Source organism: Chaetodon auriga, chromosome 10 (genome assembly GCF_051107435.1).
Source record: "Chaetodon auriga isolate fChaAug3 chromosome 10, fChaAug3.hap1, whole genome shotgun sequence".
NCBI classification, from domain to species: Eukaryota; Metazoa; Chordata; class Actinopteri; order Chaetodontiformes; family Chaetodontidae; genus Chaetodon; species Chaetodon auriga.
This window is the reverse complement of record NC_135083.1, coordinates 27,521,852-27,543,320: the sequence shown is the minus strand read 5'-3', so window position 1 is coordinate 27,543,320 and position 21,469 is coordinate 27,521,852. Positions and strand designations below refer to the sequence as shown.

Here is a 21,469-nt window from a genome sequence, read left to right as displayed (position 1 = left end):
TGAAGATCTTTCTGACAGCTGCTGGCAACTGAAGTGGTGATCGTATTACGACCAAGTGTATGATAAATTCTTAAACTAATGTTTTTATGTTGTGTGTGTATATATATAATACCAGTCAAAAGTTTGGACACACCTTTTCATTCAATGGTTTTTCTTTATTTTTTTAATTTTCTACATTGTTGATTAATACTGAAGACATCCACAGTATGAAGGAACGCATATGGAATTGTGTAGTAAACAAAAAAAGTGTTAAACAAACCAGAATATGTTTTATATATACCACTTGCTTTGTTGACAGCTTTGCCTACTCTTGGCATTCTCTCAAACAGCTTCATGAGGTGGTCACCTGGAATGGTTTTCAGTTGACAGGTGTGCCTTGTCAAGAGTTAATTTCTGGAATTCCTTGCCTTCTTAATGTGTTTGAGACCATATCTATTGTCTTCATCTAGACAAAGAACTAACATTTGAGTTAGTATGAAGTCATGAGGTATGCATGCACTGACCTTAACTTCATTAACTTATTGATAACCTCAAAATTTATCCAACTGCCACAAAGTCATACTCCGATCATGTGGTGATCAGGCAGCCTCACATCACATTCACATGCACAGGATGTAGGCCCGCTCCTGTGTTCATGGTTCAATTACAATTACAATTACGCTTTTATCCAAAGCGACGTACATATGAGTCCAGACACTGGTGGCACAGCATTGGCGGCAGTTTTGGGGTTCAGTATCTTGCCCAAGGATACTTAGGTATGTGGACTGCTGAGGCCAGATGACCGCTCTACCTTTCTGAATATCATACAGACCTTGTGACAGTACAAAATCACGTGTAGTCATTTGTATAATCAACAAAAAAGTTGTATGTTGTTCTCAGAACCAGGAATATTCCTGAACACAAGTGGACTACAGAAGCTGGCTGATATCATACAGGTATGCTACATGGTGAAGTTAACAGAATAGTTCAAAATTACACTTTTAAAGCTTACTGATTAACATGTATTGGTTTGTTTAACCTGTACACAAACATAAACGTAAAAACAGCTTGTTTTGTTCTTCTTTCTGCATACACACACAAACATATATAGGAGCAAAACAACAATACCACCAGCTGAAAATAACAGAAGAAAGGGGGAAAAAGAAAATACAAGAAATACTTTTTTAAAAAAGCATGATATTGTAGCTTAAGTGTACTGTAGCTGGATAAACTGAACAGAAGAGCTGCGTTGATGAGTGCACCATTGTTTCTTAAGAAATTGCACATAATATGTAACTTGCACAAAAGCATAACTTTGGGGGACAAAGCAATTGGGCATATTTCCCAAAATGACTTATTGTAGCCTACAGGACTTCCTGCACTACATTGCATCTGATGTTAGGACGTATCCTTAATCAATTGCATGAACAGCAGTTCATTTTCGTTTTACAGTAGCAACACTAATTCCTCCTTTCTTGTAGCTGGTGTTCTGTGGAGAATCATCAGAAAAGGACAGACAACAGCAGATGCAGTCCAACACAGCTCATTTTAAGGTGTGTGTTCATTAAAAGCCAAAGGCAGCCATGTTGAAATGTTTGTGCATCTCCACACACTCTTTCATTATGGATCCAATGACAGTGTCAGCTTTGGTATATGTCTGTGTGGTTCAGGTTCATATCCATCGAGACACCAGCTATCATAAGAAAAAACAGAGCACTGATGTGTGGTCTTCGTCCTCATCAAAGAAACAAGGTGATGATACACCGTCTGTGACATGCAGGGTTATAGTACTCACATAGTTCCAGCATTGGAATCATTGAGCCCTTTACTCAGACACTGAGTTAGAAAAGTTAGATACTGAATACCATTATTTTTTCCAGTTGTGTAGTATTGTGTATTAAGCATTAACCACTCATACTGCAAGACCGGCCTTTCTTTAAATTATCTCAAAATTAATACATGACCATACTGTCATAAAGTTCTCTGTGTGGATATCAGACCCATAGGCGGAGCCCTTGAAAGTTTGTCTTTAATTTGTCATTGCTCTCTCTCTCATTGAGCTGCACACTTTCTGAGTAAAACTGGTTAAATGGTCTTTATGTCTTTCTTTGCACCTTGTAGGCAACATTCTGAGTTACTGGTGCTTCTCTCCTGGCTTCAGCATGCACGATCTGGTAAATCAAGGTGTTCGCTGTATCATTCTGACCAGTGGTACCCTCTCTCCTCTGTCCTCATTCACCTCTGAGATGAGGATGTAAGTTACCTCTCACTCCTCAAAGCACATTTTACCTACACAGTTGCACAATAACATTTCTTCACCAATGACTTGAGTAATATGTGTGGTACAAGTTAAAGATGGTATGTTATCCCTGGATTTCCACCATCTTGGCAGTTAGGAAGAATGGAAAACCTACAGCTGATTTCTATTTCTATATGTCTTGATAAGTGATTGCCCAATTTTTCACAACCAGTGCAAACGAGGCTCTGACAGTTTGGTATTTTCCTGAGGACATTGGCTATGCTCCACACAGATATACCACCTCACACCTGTCTTGTGCTTTCACAATGAAAATAGGGCCTGTGTTTCTTGCGCTTCCATGTGGAGGGTCATGTGGAATACCAGGCAGCATCTAGTGGACAAATTATTTGGATTCACTCTGGGAAAAGAAAATTGACTATCATGGCAATGAGTACTATAGACTGGGGCCAGAATTAATCAAAAGTATAATATAGGGACTGTGCATACAGTATAATTTACAAAATAAAAAAAGTGGATTTAATGTTAAGTTACTCTTTGCCTGATTCCAAGTACAGATCAGTGTGCTTTTTAGCACTGGTAGGTCAATAGACAGTGGTGCTGTTCTACCTGGCCATCCTTATGTCAGTTTGCCTGGCAGTCCAACACACTGGTCCAGGCTGAAATAGCAGAGACTAGATATGAAACTGACATAGTAAAACTGACAAAAGACAGCTGAGCCTGATAACATGCAGTCGAAGCTGCACTTGACGAGATACCAGCAACTGGCACTTGCTAGAAATGCAGTACAGTCTGAACCATTGTCTTTACACGACGGTCTTGAACACATCACCACCAGACTTAACTCTCCTGTTTTTCCAGGGATTTCCCTGTATTTTTAGACCCTAGTCTAAAAGTAAGGGTTATGTGGACAGTGATAAATGTGGTGGGATGGCTCAGGATGAGATGCAGGAAAATTTCTCTTTATTTTCAAATCCCAGTGTTGACAGGCATGATCACCACACAGCTGCATTGCTCTGCATCACGTTTTGTATTCAAACCATTTCAGGAAAAATGTGCAGCTCTTAATGAAACAATTTCATGCAGGTATGTCTGTCAGTTATGTTTATTCATAACCAAATCTGGTGTAACTCTTTATGCTCCTCTTCTTCGAATATAAAGAATTTTCACACCAGATACTACCGCATTTTGGGAAATGTCTTCCAAAATATCACCTTTTAAAGGTTTAAGCAAACCATAAACATTATTCTTTGAAGACATTATTTTTGTTGTATTAACAGCAAGTCAACCTTGATCCAGTGTGTTTTGCTGTTGTTGGATTAGAGACTTCCCAGTGAGTCTGGAGAACAGCCATGTGATTGAGCGGGACCAAATCTTTGTGAGCGTCATTGACCAAGGCCCAGATGGAGTGCAGTTAAGTTCAGCCTTTGATAGAAGGTTAGTTTTACACTTCACAACATGTAAGTAATTGCTTCCTTTTGTATTTTTCTTTTGATATGTCTGTTCAAATATAAGGGAAGGCACATGGCTAACAAGTGGCTAATTTATTGGGCAGAGTTACACATTGTTTTGTAATCTTTCCTCTTGTGGGTTTGATATTATTTCTTCTCATCTTTTGATTTGTTTTGCTGAGCTTGCATGACTTTAAAATGGAAATAGACATCTCTTTCTATACTAACTATATCCTATGTGTTTGTTTTGTTACATCTGACATGGAGCAGTAACTTTGATAGTAAAATACTTTTACTCTACAGATTGTTGAACTTATTACTGTGATGGTGTAAATATAACCAATAAACCTTTCTTCTTTAACAGGTTTGTTCCTGAAAACATGGCATCTTTAGGCAACACTGTTGGTAAGATCAGGCAATTCTATAATGTATTCTTTAATATGTATAATAAAAGTTTTCATTCTGAAGATGTTTTTCTATCTGACATGATCACCGTCATTGTTTGGAGTTAACTTTGTGGTGAAATAATGAGATCCAATTATTTACATTTTACACATGTCCTATTTGAACAGGAGGCTTATTAGCTTTTTACCATTAGTTTGAATTGTGTCTGTAGGATGCTAGTAAGATATTTTACATCATTTCTGTCTCGGTCGTAACATGAATGTGTTGGTTACTGTGTTCTCTCCTCAGCCAACCTGAGCCGTGTGGTTCCTCATGGTCTCTTAGTGTTTTTTCCCTCTTTCCCTTTAATGGAAAAAACTCTGGACTTCTGGAGAGTAAGTGGAGACTCAGTAAAATCCCTGTCATTATACTGTTGGGTATTTTTTCATTGTTTTTATTTCGGATGTTCCAAATGATTTCTGGATTGAATGTTGTATAAAATCAGGTACATGTGTGTCGTCTCACCAGGCTAATGGACATGCAGATCGCATTGACACCATAAAACCCATATTTGTTGAACCGAAACGAAAGGGCAGCTTCACTGAGGTGAGTGTTTTATTTAGTATAGAAAATTTATATAAATATCTAGATCAGGGCTTCTCAAAGGTCAGACGGCAAGTCAGTCCAGACCCAGCCCTTGTCAACTGGCGGCCCGTGGGTCACATCCAGCCCGCCACATTCCCGTCCACACACACATCCACAAAGCCCCAATTAGTAGTTCATCTGTTCTGTGGATAGTCCTGAAGACTCACAAATTGTCCGTCGATTAGATGCAAGAAGTGTCACAAGGGTTTATTTTCATTTGGCAACTGTTGTATTGAGTCCCAGAAGAGGAGTTTTTAGTTGTGATAAGGACGCATTCATTGGTAGTTAAACTGTTTTGTATTGAGCACAAACTGCCTCCTTGGTGGAAGTCTAAGAGCAGAAAGGAGTCTGTTCACACTGATATTGACTCGTAAAAAAAACGTTAATTTTCAAAGAAAGTGACATTTTCTGTGTATTTATATATATAAAAATACTTACATTACTTACATACTACATACTTACATATACTTACAACTTACATTAAATTCCAAAAGTCCAGCCCCCACAGAAAAATTGGCCTTTGGACAAATGAGGTTGAGGACCCCTGCCACACCTTCTATTATTATAAATTGACTACAATACATTATTAAGTGTAATATTTTCTAATTTGAAAATTTACCATTGATCAATAAATTGTTAGTGGCATTGAATATTCAGTGTAGCTGGAGATCATTCACTGTGATCTTGTCCCCAAATGAATGTGACTTTCATGTAGCTGATTTCCCTATTGTTGACATCTTTGTAATGATGACGTTAACTGCTGGAGAGAGTGTTGTGTGTTGTTGCAGTTGAGTTCACACATTAATCTCGCACCAGAGAATTTGGTATCAGTTCCTAAATCACAGATGCAGAATGTATTTCTTTTTCTCTAGTACAGAAAAACTTCTGTAAATGTAGTTAAAAGAATATGTCAGAAATCAGAAATGAATATGGACTAAGATAAGATAAGACAACAGTAATATCAGTATAAAGTATAAAAAGACATAGAAAGGAATAGAATACAAAATAGAAAATTTAAAAAATCCAAACTCAGTGTTTTTCAGCTCAGTTCCATGCTGGCCTAGTCACAAGAGATGTTATGTCAATTATTTGATTAAATGTTATGTTGTTTTCAACAATTGTTCCCGACCTCTGACCTTGAATAAAAACCAGATGCAGACCTTTGAATAATACATTTGACAACCCCTGATCTAGCTACAGGACTATGTAGCATATTTTACCTGAACAGTTTTAAATTGTTACAGCAAATAACCTTATTTTGCTATGAAGAATTAGTGGATTTACACTCACTTCCCACCCACCCACCCACAGCTAACATAAATAATCAGTATTTAGATTAAATAACATAATTTAATTGCAGAAAACTCACCTCAGGGAGCTTTCCTTTGAAGGGGTAAAAATTGATAGCCATTTAATTAATTCAGTTTCCATCTGAAGGTTACTATATTGTTGGAGTTCTTGACTCATGTACATAAAGCTTCATAAACACTGAGTTATATTACTAGTGTCTTTATAAATGAAATCTTTGTTACTACTAACTACACACACAATAACGATGCAAAACACAATTATTTCTAACTACAGACTACACATACAACTAGTGACTACAACATATACAAATAAATGAACAAATGAATGAGACCATTAATAGGTGATATGCTACAATGAATAAATACAAAGAATACTGTGATGAACAATTAATGAATAATTAATGAATGCACCAATTTGTGGAAACACCAAAGAACCAGTGGAAATGTTGTGAGATTAAACTTTGAAGTAAGGCTTAAAGCAGCAGAGAGGTCTGGGAAGCCCAAAATAAATTGTCTGAAATAACAAGATATTGTAACTATCTTGATGGGAAGTCCTAATTTTTGGTCAAATTGTTCTTAACTATTTCTATCAATCTATAAGTTCAACTACATGTGATAACCTCTTCACAGTGCACAAAGTTGTGTGCAGTGGAGTGTGGTCACAGTTCTGACTTTTCAAACTTTGATCAAGTTAGAAATTCAGGCATTGAGTGGACTGGAGCACTCCCAAGAAGGTTTCTTTCTTTTAAGTTAGCTGGATGTCTTGGTAATTGTCTTGCTCGGTGTGGCTTCAGATTCAGCTGATCTGTGCGCAGTGGAAGTTCGTCTCTGGATGAAAGGGTCAGCAGCCCATTTGCCAGGGACGAGGCTGAAGAGTTTTGAAGTCGGACCAGATAAAGCATGTACTGAAGAAGTTTTTGCCTCTGCTTCTGCTTGCCATAGTCCTCTGTGGAGAGGGGTCAGTGCCTGGTGCCAGATGTCTGGTTTCAGAGGTCCCAAACTTTACCACCCCTGTCACGAGACCTATCTTGTAATTCTTCTCTTTTCTTCCAATTTCTTTCCTAAAGAATTAACAAGGTTTATGACATGTTGAATGCTTCCATGTTTAAAGGCTCAGCTTATTCACCTTAATGAATAACAAAAAGATCATGAAATTAGTGTATTAGTAGTATCTAACTTCATAAGCATTATAATGACATAAAGAAACCTTGAGACATATGTTTGAGGTTAAGCAAAAATAGACATCAATTTAGAATATTGATGAAGAAAGGCCTTACACTAATAAAACTGTTTCCCAAATTATCAACAATATCACTGAAAAATAGGTTTGCTTCAACTACAACAAAATGGCCACGCTTTGTAAAAAGACTTCACACCTTAACATAAGGAAACCGTTCCTGTCAGTTGAGTGGGTTTGTTGTACCAGCATCTTTGTTGAAACAAAACTTAGGACTTTCCTTTTATGTAGTTAATGAAACATGCATATCAATTAATGCACATTGCAAAATCAGTTCCTTTGTCCTTTGTTTCACATGTACATCCTTGATTAAGTCCAGATCATGGAATAGTAGTTTTTAAAAGGGTCAGTTGTAGGTTGGTATCAGGACTGATCTGTGAAAGTAGGTCATAAATTAATAAACTGGCTTAGGTCCCCACCTGCCAAACCAGGGCTCAGCATTCCTGTGTTCATCCACCATGATTCTTGCAAGCCTGTTCCTTGACTCAGAGGCCATGTGGACCACAACTTCAGGGAGGGTAAATTCATTTATCACTAAAAGATACTAAATGTTTATAAGCATCCGTGTTGATTCATGGTACAACTATGAAACCTCAATTGACACAATTTCCAGCTTTCTTTATAGGTCTCACAGCCAATTATGGTATGAGCTAGAAATGCATCCTTGAAGGACTTGTCAGTGTCATAACTGCTAACAACAGCTGATCTTGTATCTCTTTCCATTCTCAGGTTATTGACGGATATTACAACAAAGTCAATGATCCAGCATCCAAAGGAGGAACCTTCTTCGCTGTGTGTCGAGGGAAGGTGAGCTTAATGTGTGCCCATGGAGTCAGGAAAAGTCTGAAATCTTTCTACAACTAAAGGTTTTCTGACAACATGGTCAAATGGAGCATTTCAGATAAATAGAGTGTATTGCCATGAAATGTATTATGGATTATGCATGACATCTAGAGGCGATATCATGTCTCCACTGGTCCCATCACTTTTCTTCTTGTGTTACAATGAGATTAAACATTGTTTTATTGCTTCTGGACAGTCTTTAAGCACACAAAAACTGTCACTGGGCTTACTGTGTATGATTCTGGTTATTAATATTATTAATATGGTTCTGGTTATTGTTATGATTTTGGTTATGGATATGAGTATGGTTATTGTTATGTTTACAGTTGTAGACATGATTACAGTCATGATAAAAATTATTAGGGTTCAAGCCCTGAAGTGACAGAACTCTATTGTGTTTGTGCCAGTTTATTATTATTATTATTATTATTATTATTATTTGGTGTTGTTGGTGTTGTTGTTGTTGTTGTCTTATGCTGTGGCCCAAATTTCTTAGAGCATGAATGAGCTAGAGTTAAACTCAGTAACTGAAAATAATGTGCATGTGCTTGTCCAGAAATATGTGCAGAATCGGGCAAATAGGGACCCATTAATTAAGCCCTGAAAATGCAATTTTGGAAAGGCCATGCCCCTCACACCATAAGTCTGATTGACTTATAATTGGACACAGATGTCCAGCTCAATGTGCTCTACAATAAAGCCTCTTGCACTATAAAAGTGATGGGTTTTCCAGCATTTCGAATTTTTTGAAAACAGAAACATTAACAGCATTTTGACTCTGTAAACATCAAAATGGATATACAGCATCATGGGACTGAGATACAATATATTGTAATATAAATGAGCCAAATTGGTTGAAGATCATCAACCAAAGAAAGTCTCAAGGGGTGGAGCGTATTGGGGAAATGGCAATAACTCATTAACTATTTGCCCAATCATCATAAATCTGGATAGATATCTTCAGGCCATGTGTGGGATAGGCCTAATGAAACATTTTGAACCCAACCCATAGAAGGCGCCACTAGAAACAAAAGTGTGTTTCTCAAAACAGAATTTCACCAATTCTGGTGTGCATGGAATCAGAGGGACAATCCCCTTTATTCGTCACACAGATACATGCATCATGCCCACACACATGCACTGGTGAAATTTATCTTCCGCCTTTAACCCATCCTGGTCGTCCTTCCTCCGCGGCAGACCAGGAGCGGTGGGCTGCCATCCAACCGGTGCCCGGGGACCCAGTTCCTTTGTCACCATTGGTCAGGTGGTGATCTTCTTGCATGTTTTTTTAGTGGGGGTATATTTATTATGGAGGATACCCCAGGAGAACATGCAAACTCCACACAGAAAGGCCTTTTTCCTCAAGCAGCAGGCAGCGAGAATCGAACCCGGGACCTTCTTTCTGTGAGGCGACAGTGTTGCCACCGTGTCACCGTGCCAGACCTATGGTCTGGGTACACTAATAAAAATCCATATTGATTGCAAGTGGGTGTAGTCTATCACAGTGGCTTTCAACTGGTCTGGCTTCAGGACTCACCATCACCCCTTAATGACAAGCTGCAACCCATTCCGCAACACAAATAGACGGCACTCCACTGCATAAAAAAATGCCCTTCAAATTAAAAGCACAGGATTTTTTTTCTTAACTTTTTTTTTTTTTTTTTTTTTTTTTTCCCCAGACAAAGGCTCACGACCCACTGAAAACGGGTCCGTGACCCACTTTTGGGTTGTGACCCACCAGTTGAGAATCACCAGTCTATCACATACTTGCTCATAACTCACAATGCCTCAAAATGAGCAATCCTGCTTAAACTCACTGGAGACCACCACAACATTTCTACTGCTTTTTGTTCAAATTTGATGAAGGGAAAAATGGTGGACCACTGAGTGCACAATTGCTGAAATGCTGCAGGCTTTGTGATGATGAACAAGTGTGTGATTGGTTTGACTTCTTGGCTTAACAAAATTAAAAAACTGAAGTGACTTTACTCCCCTTTGTGAAGCCGGAATGCTGCTCATTGCTGCTTGTGACTTTAAGTTTGGCCCACTGAGCTGCTCACTTGTGTTCTCCCAGACCTCTTGGATTCCCTTCTTGCAGCTAAGGTTATGATTATGGTTATATGTAAGATTATTGTTAGGATTATGATTAGTTGTGGTTGTGGTTATGATTGATTATTTTTATGATTATTTTTATGGTGATGTTATGGTTGTGGATACTCTTATTGTTAAGATCATGGGTACTGCTATAATTATGATTGTGGTTATGATTATTATCATTTCTGGCTATGAGAATGGTTATGGTTATGATCACAGTTATTGTGGTTATTGTGGAAAATTGTTTATGGCTTCACTTATCTCATATATTACAGTAAAAATATGTAACATTATCACAGTCACAGATTTCATTGTTATTCAGCATGACATGTATGGTTACACAAATGCTGCCCAGTCATAGCACTTCTTTCATTGTCTTCCTGTGTCAGGCTAGCGAGGGTCTGGATTTTGCAGACATCTTTGGTCGGGGTGTTGTCATCACTGGCCTTCCTTATCCTCCCAAGATGGACCCTCGAGTCATCCTGAAGATGCAGTTCTTGGATGAGATGTGCAAGAAGAATACTCCTGGGCTAAAGGTAAGAGGAAACTGCTCACTCGGTCACTGAACAGGCTTGATGTTGTTGCAGTGGTTCAGTCTGTCTGTCTGTCTGTCTGTCTGTCTGTCTGTCTGTGCGTGTGCATGTGTGTGTGTGCGTGCGTGTGTGCGCGTGTGTGTGCGCGCGTGTGTGTGTGCGCGTGTGTGTGTGTGTGTGTGTGTGTGTGTGTGTGTGTGTGTGTGTGTGTGTGCAGTACCTGTCCGGGCAGCAGTGGTACAAACAGCAGGCTTTCCGAGCCGTGAACCAGGCCATTGGGAGAGTCATTCGCCACAGGGAGGACTATGGAGCCATCTTCCTGTGTGATCAGAGGTCAGACATGGAGCTGTCAGTCATATCTTTACTTCTCCTGAGGACCTTCATAGAACTTCAGACCTCGTGCAAGCACCACTCTTACCAACAGATCAGTTCTTAAGTGGCACAGATGAGTGATCTTGACAATTGGTCAATTACTCAGTCAGCAGAAAAATTGTTTGATAATCAGTGTCAGTCACATTTATGCCAAAAATACCACATTCACTAGTTAAGCTGCTGCACTGTGTTGATTACATTATAATACTGAATATCTTTTGGTTCTGGAGTGTTAGAAAAAACAAGTAATTTGAAGACGTCATGTTGGGCTGTATGAAATTCTGATCATCAGTTTTTCAGAAATTTTTGACACTTTGTGCATTGTAATAATTAATCAGTTAATCCAGAATACAATCATAAGGTTATTCATTCATTCATCTTCTATACCCGCGCATCCCATTTCGGGGTTGCGGGGGGCTGGAGCCTATCCCAGCTAGCATTGGGCGAGAGGCGGGGTACACCCTGAACCGGTCGCCAGCCGATCGCAGGGCTACATACACAGACACACAGACAGACAACTCACACACTCACACTCACACCTACGGACAATTTAGAGTCACCAATTAACCTAATGAGCATGTTTTTGGTCTGTGGGAGGAAGCCGGAGTGCCCGGAGAGAACCCACGCATGCACGGGAAGAACATGCAAACTTCACACAGAAAGGCCCTGCCCGACCCAGGGTTCGAACCAGCAACCTTCTTGCTGTGAGGCACGCGCACTACCTGCTGCCCCACCAAGCAAAATTCTCAACTGGGTCAGATTTGTATGAGTCATGTACAGATAGTTTGCCTCAGTATCTCTAGAGGACAAAATCAGATATCATACTACCTGAATGAGTCTAGTTATTATTAGTACTAGTTATTATTTTCCTTAAATTAACTAAAATAAAATATGCAACATATGTAATGCAAAATTAATTTTCTATTCACCATATCATCACCATGGCTGCTGTTTTACTAGTTTTTGATTTTATGATTTCATTAGCATATTTTGGCATGGCAGCTTACTGTGGTTATTAGGGACATTCTCTCACTCCATCAGCTGGCTGCTCAAGGTCTTTATGCTGGTCTCTGTCCAGTGTCATCCTCTGTTAAGGCTGCCACGTCATTGGCAGCTTTAATGTTAATACTTATTGTAATATTGTTTAGGGTTGTCTGATACCACTATACTACTTAATCTATTATGTTTTTGTCCTCTGATTTCAACAGCTGGCATGTTGAAAGGTGTCAAAATCAGCTTTCATTATCTTTGTTCTTTACTAATATGTTAATGATGCCTCATGTCAGGACTGGCATGACTACATCTACATGCTGCGATAGTGCAGCTCAGGTGGTGCTGTGGTACTGCCAGCATGACATTGTCCTAATGTCCACCCTGCACCCTTTAGGCTTCTTGTATTTGTTTCAATCCTGGAAGATTGTGTTACTACCAGAATGTTATGACCCTTAGCTTGTGGTGGAAAAAGGGAAGTAACATAGACCAGTTGGAATTGGTACAGCAAAATTATTTATTAGAAAGGTAAGGAAAATTATGTTAACAGCCAAGGACTGAGGCAACACTAAAAGGAACTGGGCCAGCGAGAGCTTGATAAATCAAAAAAAAGAATCAAACCCAAAAGAGGACTCTCTGAAGCTACAACTAATAAACGAAAAACAATCCAAAACAAAACCCTCTCGGGTTAGCTAAAATTTAACATAAACAACAGCATCAGGATTGAAACTGGCCCTGGCCCAGTCCCTCTCACAACTCGATTTGCCTCTCCCACCAACAATATAGCCACACACAAAAAGACCCGTCTGGCACGCTGCTCTATAGCTGATAGACAGTTTTTTTAAAATTTTGAATACCCTGAAATGGGGACCAATCTGGACACATTGTATGTCCTAAATGGACTGCATTTACAGCCACACACCAAATAGCACAGCCATTAGGAACAATTTGGGATTCAGCATCTTGTCTAAGGACACTTCAACTTGCAGACTGGAGGAGCCAGGGATCAAACAACCAATCATCTGATTTGTGGACAACCCACTTTACATATTGAGCCTCAGTCACCCCATCATAAAACCCAAATTCCGAGTACATCTATGGACACTACCCCCTATTGCCAAATATGGGCATATTCTTCTTACTTGCAGATGTGTTAGAGCAGACAGTTAAGTAAACCATCTTGTCTCGTCCCTGTCTGTTCATCCACACCCACACCTGTACCTGTTGTTTCTTCCCCTTACAGAAGCAATTTTTTTCAAGGTTAGTGCTTCTGCAGCATATTTTATGGACAATAAGGCTTAATGCTAACCACATTTTCTACTGAGTTCTCCAACAAAGTCCTTTTGAGTTGGACTTCATGATATTAGAGGGATGAAGCAGAAAAATCCTGAATTTCAGGCTTTGTTCAGAGTGAAGTCAAATCAGACTTCCTTCTTAAGTCTGATCTATAAGACAGACTATCTGTACTAATATTTGTTAGTGATTACAGTCCATGGACTGTTGTTCTCTGTGTTGTCTTCCATACCACTCTGCTAGTAGAAGCATGGATTCTGCTTTGTCAGTCTGATGCACTTCTGTCACACTGGCCTTGAGTGTTTCATTGCCACTGACACAAAACACCTTTATTGGACAGAGCATGCAGATGGAGACACATTTGTGGAAATCCAATTGGAATCGCATTTCAAACCACCTACAAATGTGGCTTGGAGTCAATTTGCAAACATCTTATTTCTTGTGGTTTATTTTTGCTGCATATTTTCAGATCTGGATACAATTCGAATGTACCAAAAAACATATTTGGGCTGGCAGTCTGAATAAGGCCATAGTGTCAAGTATGGGTCAAGCTCACAATGCTACTGGGTCCTATATTTCCCACAATGCAACTGGATAGTGGCTTTCATTCAGTCCTGCCACCTAAATGCCCACTTCTTACCAGCTTCACATGACTAGAATAATATATGACTTTTTTCCCTCAGGTTTAAAAACCCTGATGCCAGGGCTCAACTTCCATCATGGGTCAGGCCTTACATGCGTCTGTATGACAGTTTTGGGAATGTGGTCCGTGATGTCTCTCAATTCTTCAGGGTTGCACAGAAAAAGGTATGCTCTACTCACACAGTTGTAAGTAACTGCAGTAACGCAGTAACTGTCCTGCTGTAATAACACAAAACAGCTGTGATTTTGCATGGACTGGTGACTGGACTACTATGACATCAATGGACTGTTATATCAGAAATCAGAATCAGACATCAGAAAAAGCTTTATTGCCAAGTACGATTTTACACATACGAGGAATTTGTTTAAAATTGTACTTGGCAATAAAGCTTTTTCTGATATCTGATTTTTGGTGCTGAAAGCACAAAATATATATCTTGAAATATATATTTTATATTTATATATTTGAATCAGCAACATCAACATCTGCTGACATATCATGTTGTTACAATAATAAAAAAAGGTTTACAAAATTATAGCCAGAGATTGGTGTTCTGCTGTCAAAGTACACTCATCAGCTGTATTATTTCTGTACACACAAATACATGTGCCTATTTGTCCAATTTAAGTGTAAAGTCCTTGGTTGCAGGATTGGTCTCAGTCTGTCAGGTCTCTGAATGCTGACCGTGGCCACCACAGTGACAAAGCATGAGCTCCAGTGACATATTTCTTGTTGTTTTTTTAGTGTTGCATAGTAGAACAAATGTCCGCTCAGTGAATTATGGACTCCTCTAATAGAAGATATCTGTCCTACGAAGAAGTTTAACAACTATGGAAAAAATGTGCTTGATAGTATATTAAGGGCCACATTTACAAAGTGCAAATAAATTTGCAGCCAGGCAGCAGCTCATTCTGCAGTCAGATTCTGCACTGTGTGAGTGTGGGAGTGATAATCCAGCCACATTCTGCAGGTGACAGAAGCCTCAATAGGTGCAGTTTGCAGGTGGTAACAGTTCACCAAGTTTAAAGAATGTATATTTTGACTGCACAGTGTTAATTTTGACTTGATGTGATTCAATTCAGTTTTTATATTGCCTAATCACAACAAAAGTTCCAATAATATGACCTTCCCTAAAATGTTTTGCAATGAGAGAGATGCACACTGCAGACGCTAAAATGACATGTCAATGTGACATCAAGTGCGCAAGTGTCTGTGGTGGAATACATCACATGTGCACCTGAAAAGCTCTGTGCCTACAACAGTCTCGAAACATCAGACCTCAGTGTCTGTTGGCACTTCATTATGTAAGGTGATTACAGTTTCATTTGTCAGCTGATTGTGGTTGTTTTTGAATGTACCAGAGGCCTATGGTAGCGAAGATGTCTGCAGCAGAGACCTGTGGGACAGTGTGTTTACCAAACACTCAATCCTTCCCTTCCTGCTCATCCTCCCAAAGCTCCCACACCAAGAAGGCCAAGGTGCTGGAAGCCCACCTTCCCAGCCTGAAGAGGAGGAGACTCAGTGAGTAAAAAGATAAAGGGACCATTTCCACACCAGCTTTAAATCCTGAAACATGTCAAAAAGCAAATATTAGTTCTTGATTAATTTGTTGGCTGTTGTCTGGGCTCTGTGATCAGATGAACACACTGGAGCACATGGGATGGCCAGGGTCTGTTTTGAGTATGAGTGTGAGGTGCAGGAGAGTCAGAGGAGACCAGTCAACCTGCTGGATGCTCTGGAGCGAGGTGACCATTGCAGTGGAGAGGACAATGATGCTGTTGTGGGAGAGGAAAAGGTAGCTTGTTGTCTGTGAGACACTGTGGCCTCTGCACTCTCCTTGACATGTCCGTTGTTTGTACATGTCAAAAGAGAGGCTTTGTGAAAAAATAAGGCAGTACCTTATTTAATTGTGGTAAATGTATGGTGGGTCAATACAACTATTACTGATGCCATGAAACCACAATGTTAATATTCACTTGTGCATTTTCTTTTGAAGGCAAATCGTTTGTCCGCACTATCCCTGCAGTATGACAAGAGGATGGATGATGAATTGCGGGGAGGCAAACGTAAAATCAAATTGGTCCAGGAAGAGGTATGTATTAAGTTAAAGAACAGCAACAGTTTTTGATGATTTTAAATTCCCTGTTTTTAGAACTGTTTTTAAACAAGGGGGTAAGGATGATAACATGCAGGTACCTTGACAACTGTCAGCCAACTTGCTGGCATTTTATCACTTCTGAACATATTCATATATCACTTTAAGATATCAACTAAAAATTTGACTTGTCAAACACAATTACTAAGGTAATAATGGCTGGAATGCTGGCCTGACCCAGCATGTAACCCCTGACCAATCACACCTCCTCGCTGCTCCTCTCATCCTACTTTGTGGGATGATGGGCAGCTGTGACTCAGGAGGTAGAGCAGTCGTCCACTTATCAGGTCAGTGGTTCGAGCCCTGGCCTCTGCAGTCTACACATCAAAGTATCCTTGGGCAAGATACTGAACCTCAGATTGCTCCTGATGTTGATTAACACTCGTAATGAGCAGGTGGCCTAGCTACCTACTGTGTGAGTTGGTGAATGCAGACTTATTTGGACTACAAAAGCGCTATATAGTATTACACATTCTTAAATGGTAGAGAGCTGTCTTCTAATAAAATAATCACAACACGATTTAACATTTACAATTTCCGTAAATGTTAAAGCAGGAAAGAAATGAACTGAGATGGAATATTAGCAGAACCATTAGAATTTATATTTTCTTCCATTTCAAAATGATTAATGATAATTGACACACTTAATATCATCTTTAGTTTAATGGTTTTACAATCAATTAATGAGATGTGTATTAAAGTGTAGTACAGGTCAGTTGACTCGTTATCAGGAGTACTAATCAGCCTCTCAAGTTTAGTTAATTAATTTATAATTTATTAGCTTACTAATTGATCATAATTAGTGCTCTCCAGGCTCTACAAAATATTAAAAGTCCAAATGTGTTCCATCCATTTTGTTTCCATGGTAGTCCTCACTCAATTCAGTTATTTGCTAACTGAACTGTTAAACATCTGTTAATCTACTGGTCAGACTTTTTCTCCACTTTTCATTGAGCCCTGAAGTTTTTCTGAACATCTTGTTGGAGAAAAAGCAGCTCTATATGGAATTAAATTGCACATGATAATTGAAAATTGCACATTAAGATAAAATAATTATTTGATAATTTTTTTCTATCCTTGTTTAAGAAAATGAGTGGGGCAGAGGATGTGTCTGAGGAAGGTAAAGCCACCAAGGCAAAGACTTTCCTGGTAGAGATGAAGAAGTCACTGAGCCAGGTCAGCTTTGACAACATCGTACACGCTCTGCAGGTCTATAAGAAGACCGACATCCTGGATGTCCTGCTGACTGAGACAGCTGTCTTAACTGAAGATGCTAATACTCACAGACTGCTCCGGGGTAAGAGTTCTGCTCAACAACACAATATCTTATGTAACCTCCACCTTTACACTGTGATTTATAAGCACACAGTTTCAGTCTATCAGTGAGCTTTAAATTGTGGTAAATAACAGACTACAAAGTCTCATACTAGCAGGGGTGCTCTGTCTGACACTAAACTAAGATGTGTTAGCATTTAGCTCACAGCACCAACCTGTGCCTCAGTAAAGCCAAAGAGTCTCTCAGTCTGTTGTATTGGATTCATTTCATTTCAGCATGCATAGACCGTTTTCATCACTGCTCAGTGTTGAAGACCTGTTGTGCTTATAGATAATAAACAGAAAAAAATGACACAAGAGGAGATAGAAGGAGTGCTAGTTTAAAAGGATGGTAATATGTATGCGTGTGCATCTTTCCATGTTGACTTTGTCACTAGTTGAGCTCTCATGCAGCCACTGTGTCACAGGCATGTACCAGTTTGTTCGCCCACATCACAAGAAGAGGTTTGATGAGAAATGCCAGGAGCTGACTGGGCAGGGCTGTGGATACAAACCTGATCACTCACTGACTAAGGACAAGAGGACAACACTCACGATGCACGATAGTATGAAACACTGCACTCTTCTTTATGTGTACGAAATGTGTTTCACAGAGAATACTGGTTCAAAGACGCAATATTTTTTTGTCCACTATTTTTTTTAATTAAAGTACTAATAATTGAGCCTGTCTCTGAAATGAGCATTACTCCATCAAGTCTAGGATGATATGATGTTACTGATTTTGTCCAACCAACATACAAAAACTCAAAGATATGTCATTTCCAATGATAACATTTACTTTACAATAAAATAATGCAGAGAAGAGGAAAAAATTCTCACTTTGTAATGCTTGGCTTTTAAATGACAGTTAATTGATTTTAAAAAGTAGAATCCCTACACCATTTTCCTGCTATAGCCTTATTTAGTCTAGTATGACCAGTTGCTACAAATATGTACATATATTACATACAAAAGTATATCAAATATGTATATATCATGCTATATACTACTACTACATATATGTATCATTATCATTGATGTACTAAGCCATCATTGTCGCTGGCATTGCTGTGCATTGCTGTGTTTGTATCATTCTTAATTGTTAAAAGCAGAACAGATGAACAGGGCTTATCTATGCTTAACTGATTCCTGTTGACTTAACAGTTAACCGACAGCACTGGAGGAAAGGAAGACAAATTCTCTAACTGATATGTTTTGTTGTCTTGAAGCTACAGACAGACCAACAACTTTGGATCTAACATCCTCCAGTGGGACATCTACATGCAGTCAGCTGAATACAGAGCAGCTCAACAAAGGAGGACAGCACCTAAACCAGCAAGGATTGAGAGAGCCTCAGACTGGTAGGACATTACATCCATATACCTTTGAATACAGTCATTATGAAGTATTCAATGCACTTGCAGTTTTAATTATAAGACTTTCACTATGTGAAGACAATCTAGATCAGGCCTACTCAAATAGCGGCCCGTGAGCCACATGCAGCCCTGAAACAACCCGCAAGTGGCCCAGCCCACAGTCCAGCCAGCCAGCTAGATGAGTCCACAGACAGACGTGACACTGCACAATTGTGCATGCATATCAGTTTTTTTGACAGCAAAAGTTTCCGAGAGGAGTTGCCTGACCTACTGCTGTTAGAAGGACAACACAACTGGCAAGATAGTCTTTGAGAAAGTTTCAGCATTTTTCAAGGACAGTGGTCTGGATATGGAGTGTGTATGCATGCTTGTGACAGATGGGGCTCCATCCATGGCTGGTAAAGTATTATTGGTCCGCTATTACACCTCAGTTAACATCTTTACACTGCATTGTGCACCAAACGGTATTGTGTGCAAAGCTAAGCAGGCAGCTTAAAACATCAATAGACAACATTATGGCCACAATCAATTTTATTCGCTCCACATCAAGCCTCCAACACCACTTATTCCCCCAGTTTCTGTTAGAAACATCTACTGCACACCAACTTTGTACATCGTCAGATGGCTGTCCAAAGGCAGAGCACTGGAGCGTTTCTGTGATCTCAGAGAGGAGATTACAACTTTTCTCCACAGATGCAAGCAAAAAAAAAAGCAGACACCTGAATCGCATACTGGGCGACAACTTTGTGGCTGATGTCTGCTTTCTGAGCAGTTCGAAATCACCCTTGCATGCTTCTACTTAAATGCCCTACTTTCATGATATAATATCACTATAGCATGAACTTTTTACATTTTTCCAGTTTGTGTCACTTTTCTTAGCTTGCTTCCTTACCTCTACAGATCATCTCAAAGTGCCATGGAGCAAAAAAGTGTGTTTGGAAAGGAGGTTTCAAAAGGATACATGTTCAGTGAATCAAAGTGGTTCATTGTTAATATATTCAGCAGTATGGCCTATCTGTGATAGAGGGAAAGAGGTCAAACTTGGGGCGCCCCTATAGCTCAGTTGGTAGGGTGTACGCCCCATGTATTAAGGCTGTCAGTCCTCTGCAGCTGCCGCAGGTTTTGCTCCCACCTGCGGCTCATTTGTTGCGTGTTGTCCCCTCGCTCTCTCTGCCCCCTTTCCTGTCGTACCTTCAGTTGTCGCTATCATAAAGGCTAAAAAAGCCCAAAAAAATAATGAAAAAAGTATTGGAAGGCACACACACTTGCCCATATGGGGAGGACATTTTCACTGGTGTTATTTTATTTATGATAGAAGGGTAAAGGTGGACTATGAATTGGTTCTTTCCTCTGTTGCAGCCTGTTCATGCACAGACAAAAAACTATGTTTGTAATTGTTTCAACCAGAAAACCTGATCATAAAGAACTGAAAATCTACTTGTGGCTGGATGAGATGGCTCTCACTATAGATGGAGGAACTTCACTACTGGCCCCTTTGGAAAAATTAAACTAGATTTGGGGACCATTTTGATGGTCTGGATAAGGACATACACTCTAAACTCCTTTGAAAGACTTTGAAAGATCACAGACTTTCCTGTGGCTTACCTTATTCTGCAAAGCCTGTATCATTGGCAAATATGCTAATAATTTGAGTGCTGTCCATCTTTTGGCTTGCTTTTTTGTTTGGTTGTTTTCCCTATTTGAGCAGGATGGGTGCAAAGATCTAGTGTTTGATGTACTGGATGTTATATATATTGAAACCTTAAATACAATTGTTCCAAAAAAAAAAGCTAGTAAGTGCACCTTGATTTGAGATTATTTTGTCATACACACTCAGATTACAGACTAAATATCCATGCAGGTGGCCAAATGCTTGCAGTGCATGTCACATAACCATGGTCCATGATCTACTCTGGCCTGGGACCTGTGTTGCATGTCATACCACCCTCTCTCTCCTCTCTTGTTGCCTATTTGCTTCATCACTATGGCCAGTAAAGGCAAAAAACAAATACATTTCCGTCCTCATGTTCTAAATTATGCCGCACAGCAAGAAGGTCGCCGGTTCGATCCCCAGGTCGGGCAGGGCCTTTCTGTGTGAAGTTTGCATGTTCTTCCCGTGCATGCGTGGGTTCTCTCCGGGCACTCCAGCTTCCTCCCACAGACGAAAAACATGCTCATTAGGTTAATTGGTGACTCTAAGTTGTCCTTAGGTGTGAGTGTGAGCGTGAATGGTTGTCTGTCTCTATATGTGGCCCTGCAATCGACTGGCGACCGGTTCAGGGTGTACCCAGCCTCTCGCTCGTTGACAGCTAGGATAGGCTCCAGCCCCCCCGCAACCCCGAAAGGGATAGTCGGTATAGAAGATGAATGGATGAATGTTCTAAATTAGTATACTGAGCACATAACAAGGATATTATAGAAGCATTATAGATGGAAGCACTTAGAAGATATTATAGAGGCATGAAGAAATTTGTCTTGTCAATCTTTGGAATACAGATATATATCTGCAAACACAGTAGACACAGCCAACAAACATGTTCCACATGTTCTCATATCACACAGCGTCAATGTAGATACACATGTCTATGAACTA

At 39.6% G+C, this 21,469-nt stretch overlaps 1 protein-coding gene across 2 annotated transcripts in view; it reads left to right on the top strand.

The window, feature by feature from the left end:
- rtel1 (regulator of telomere elongation helicase 1) overlaps positions 1-21,469 on the top strand; it is a 52,115-nt gene that overhangs the window by 28,951 nt on the left and 1,695 nt on the right. For both annotated transcript variants that reach the window (XM_076740587.1, XM_076740588.1), the window contains 18 exons: positions 880-935; positions 1,461-1,532; positions 1,650-1,731; positions 2,101-2,233; positions 3,560-3,673; positions 4,052-4,092; positions 4,381-4,466; positions 4,600-4,677; positions 7,993-8,070; positions 10,590-10,736; positions 10,951-11,066; positions 14,072-14,195; positions 15,393-15,552; positions 15,669-15,826; positions 16,028-16,123; positions 17,273-17,483; positions 17,929-18,066; positions 18,730-18,861. In XM_076740587.1, the coding sequence (XP_076596702.1) occupies positions 880-935; positions 1,461-1,532; positions 1,650-1,731; positions 2,101-2,233; positions 3,560-3,673; positions 4,052-4,092; positions 4,381-4,466; positions 4,600-4,677; positions 7,993-8,070; positions 10,590-10,736; positions 10,951-11,066; positions 14,072-14,195; positions 15,393-15,552; positions 15,669-15,826; positions 16,028-16,123; positions 17,273-17,483; positions 17,929-18,066; positions 18,730-18,861 (2,022 nt within the window). The remainder of the gene's footprint in view (positions 1-879; positions 936-1,460; positions 1,533-1,649; positions 1,732-2,100; positions 2,234-3,559; positions 3,674-4,051; positions 4,093-4,380; positions 4,467-4,599; positions 4,678-7,992; positions 8,071-10,589; positions 10,737-10,950; positions 11,067-14,071; positions 14,196-15,392; positions 15,553-15,668; positions 15,827-16,027; positions 16,124-17,272; positions 17,484-17,928; positions 18,067-18,729; positions 18,862-21,469) is intronic.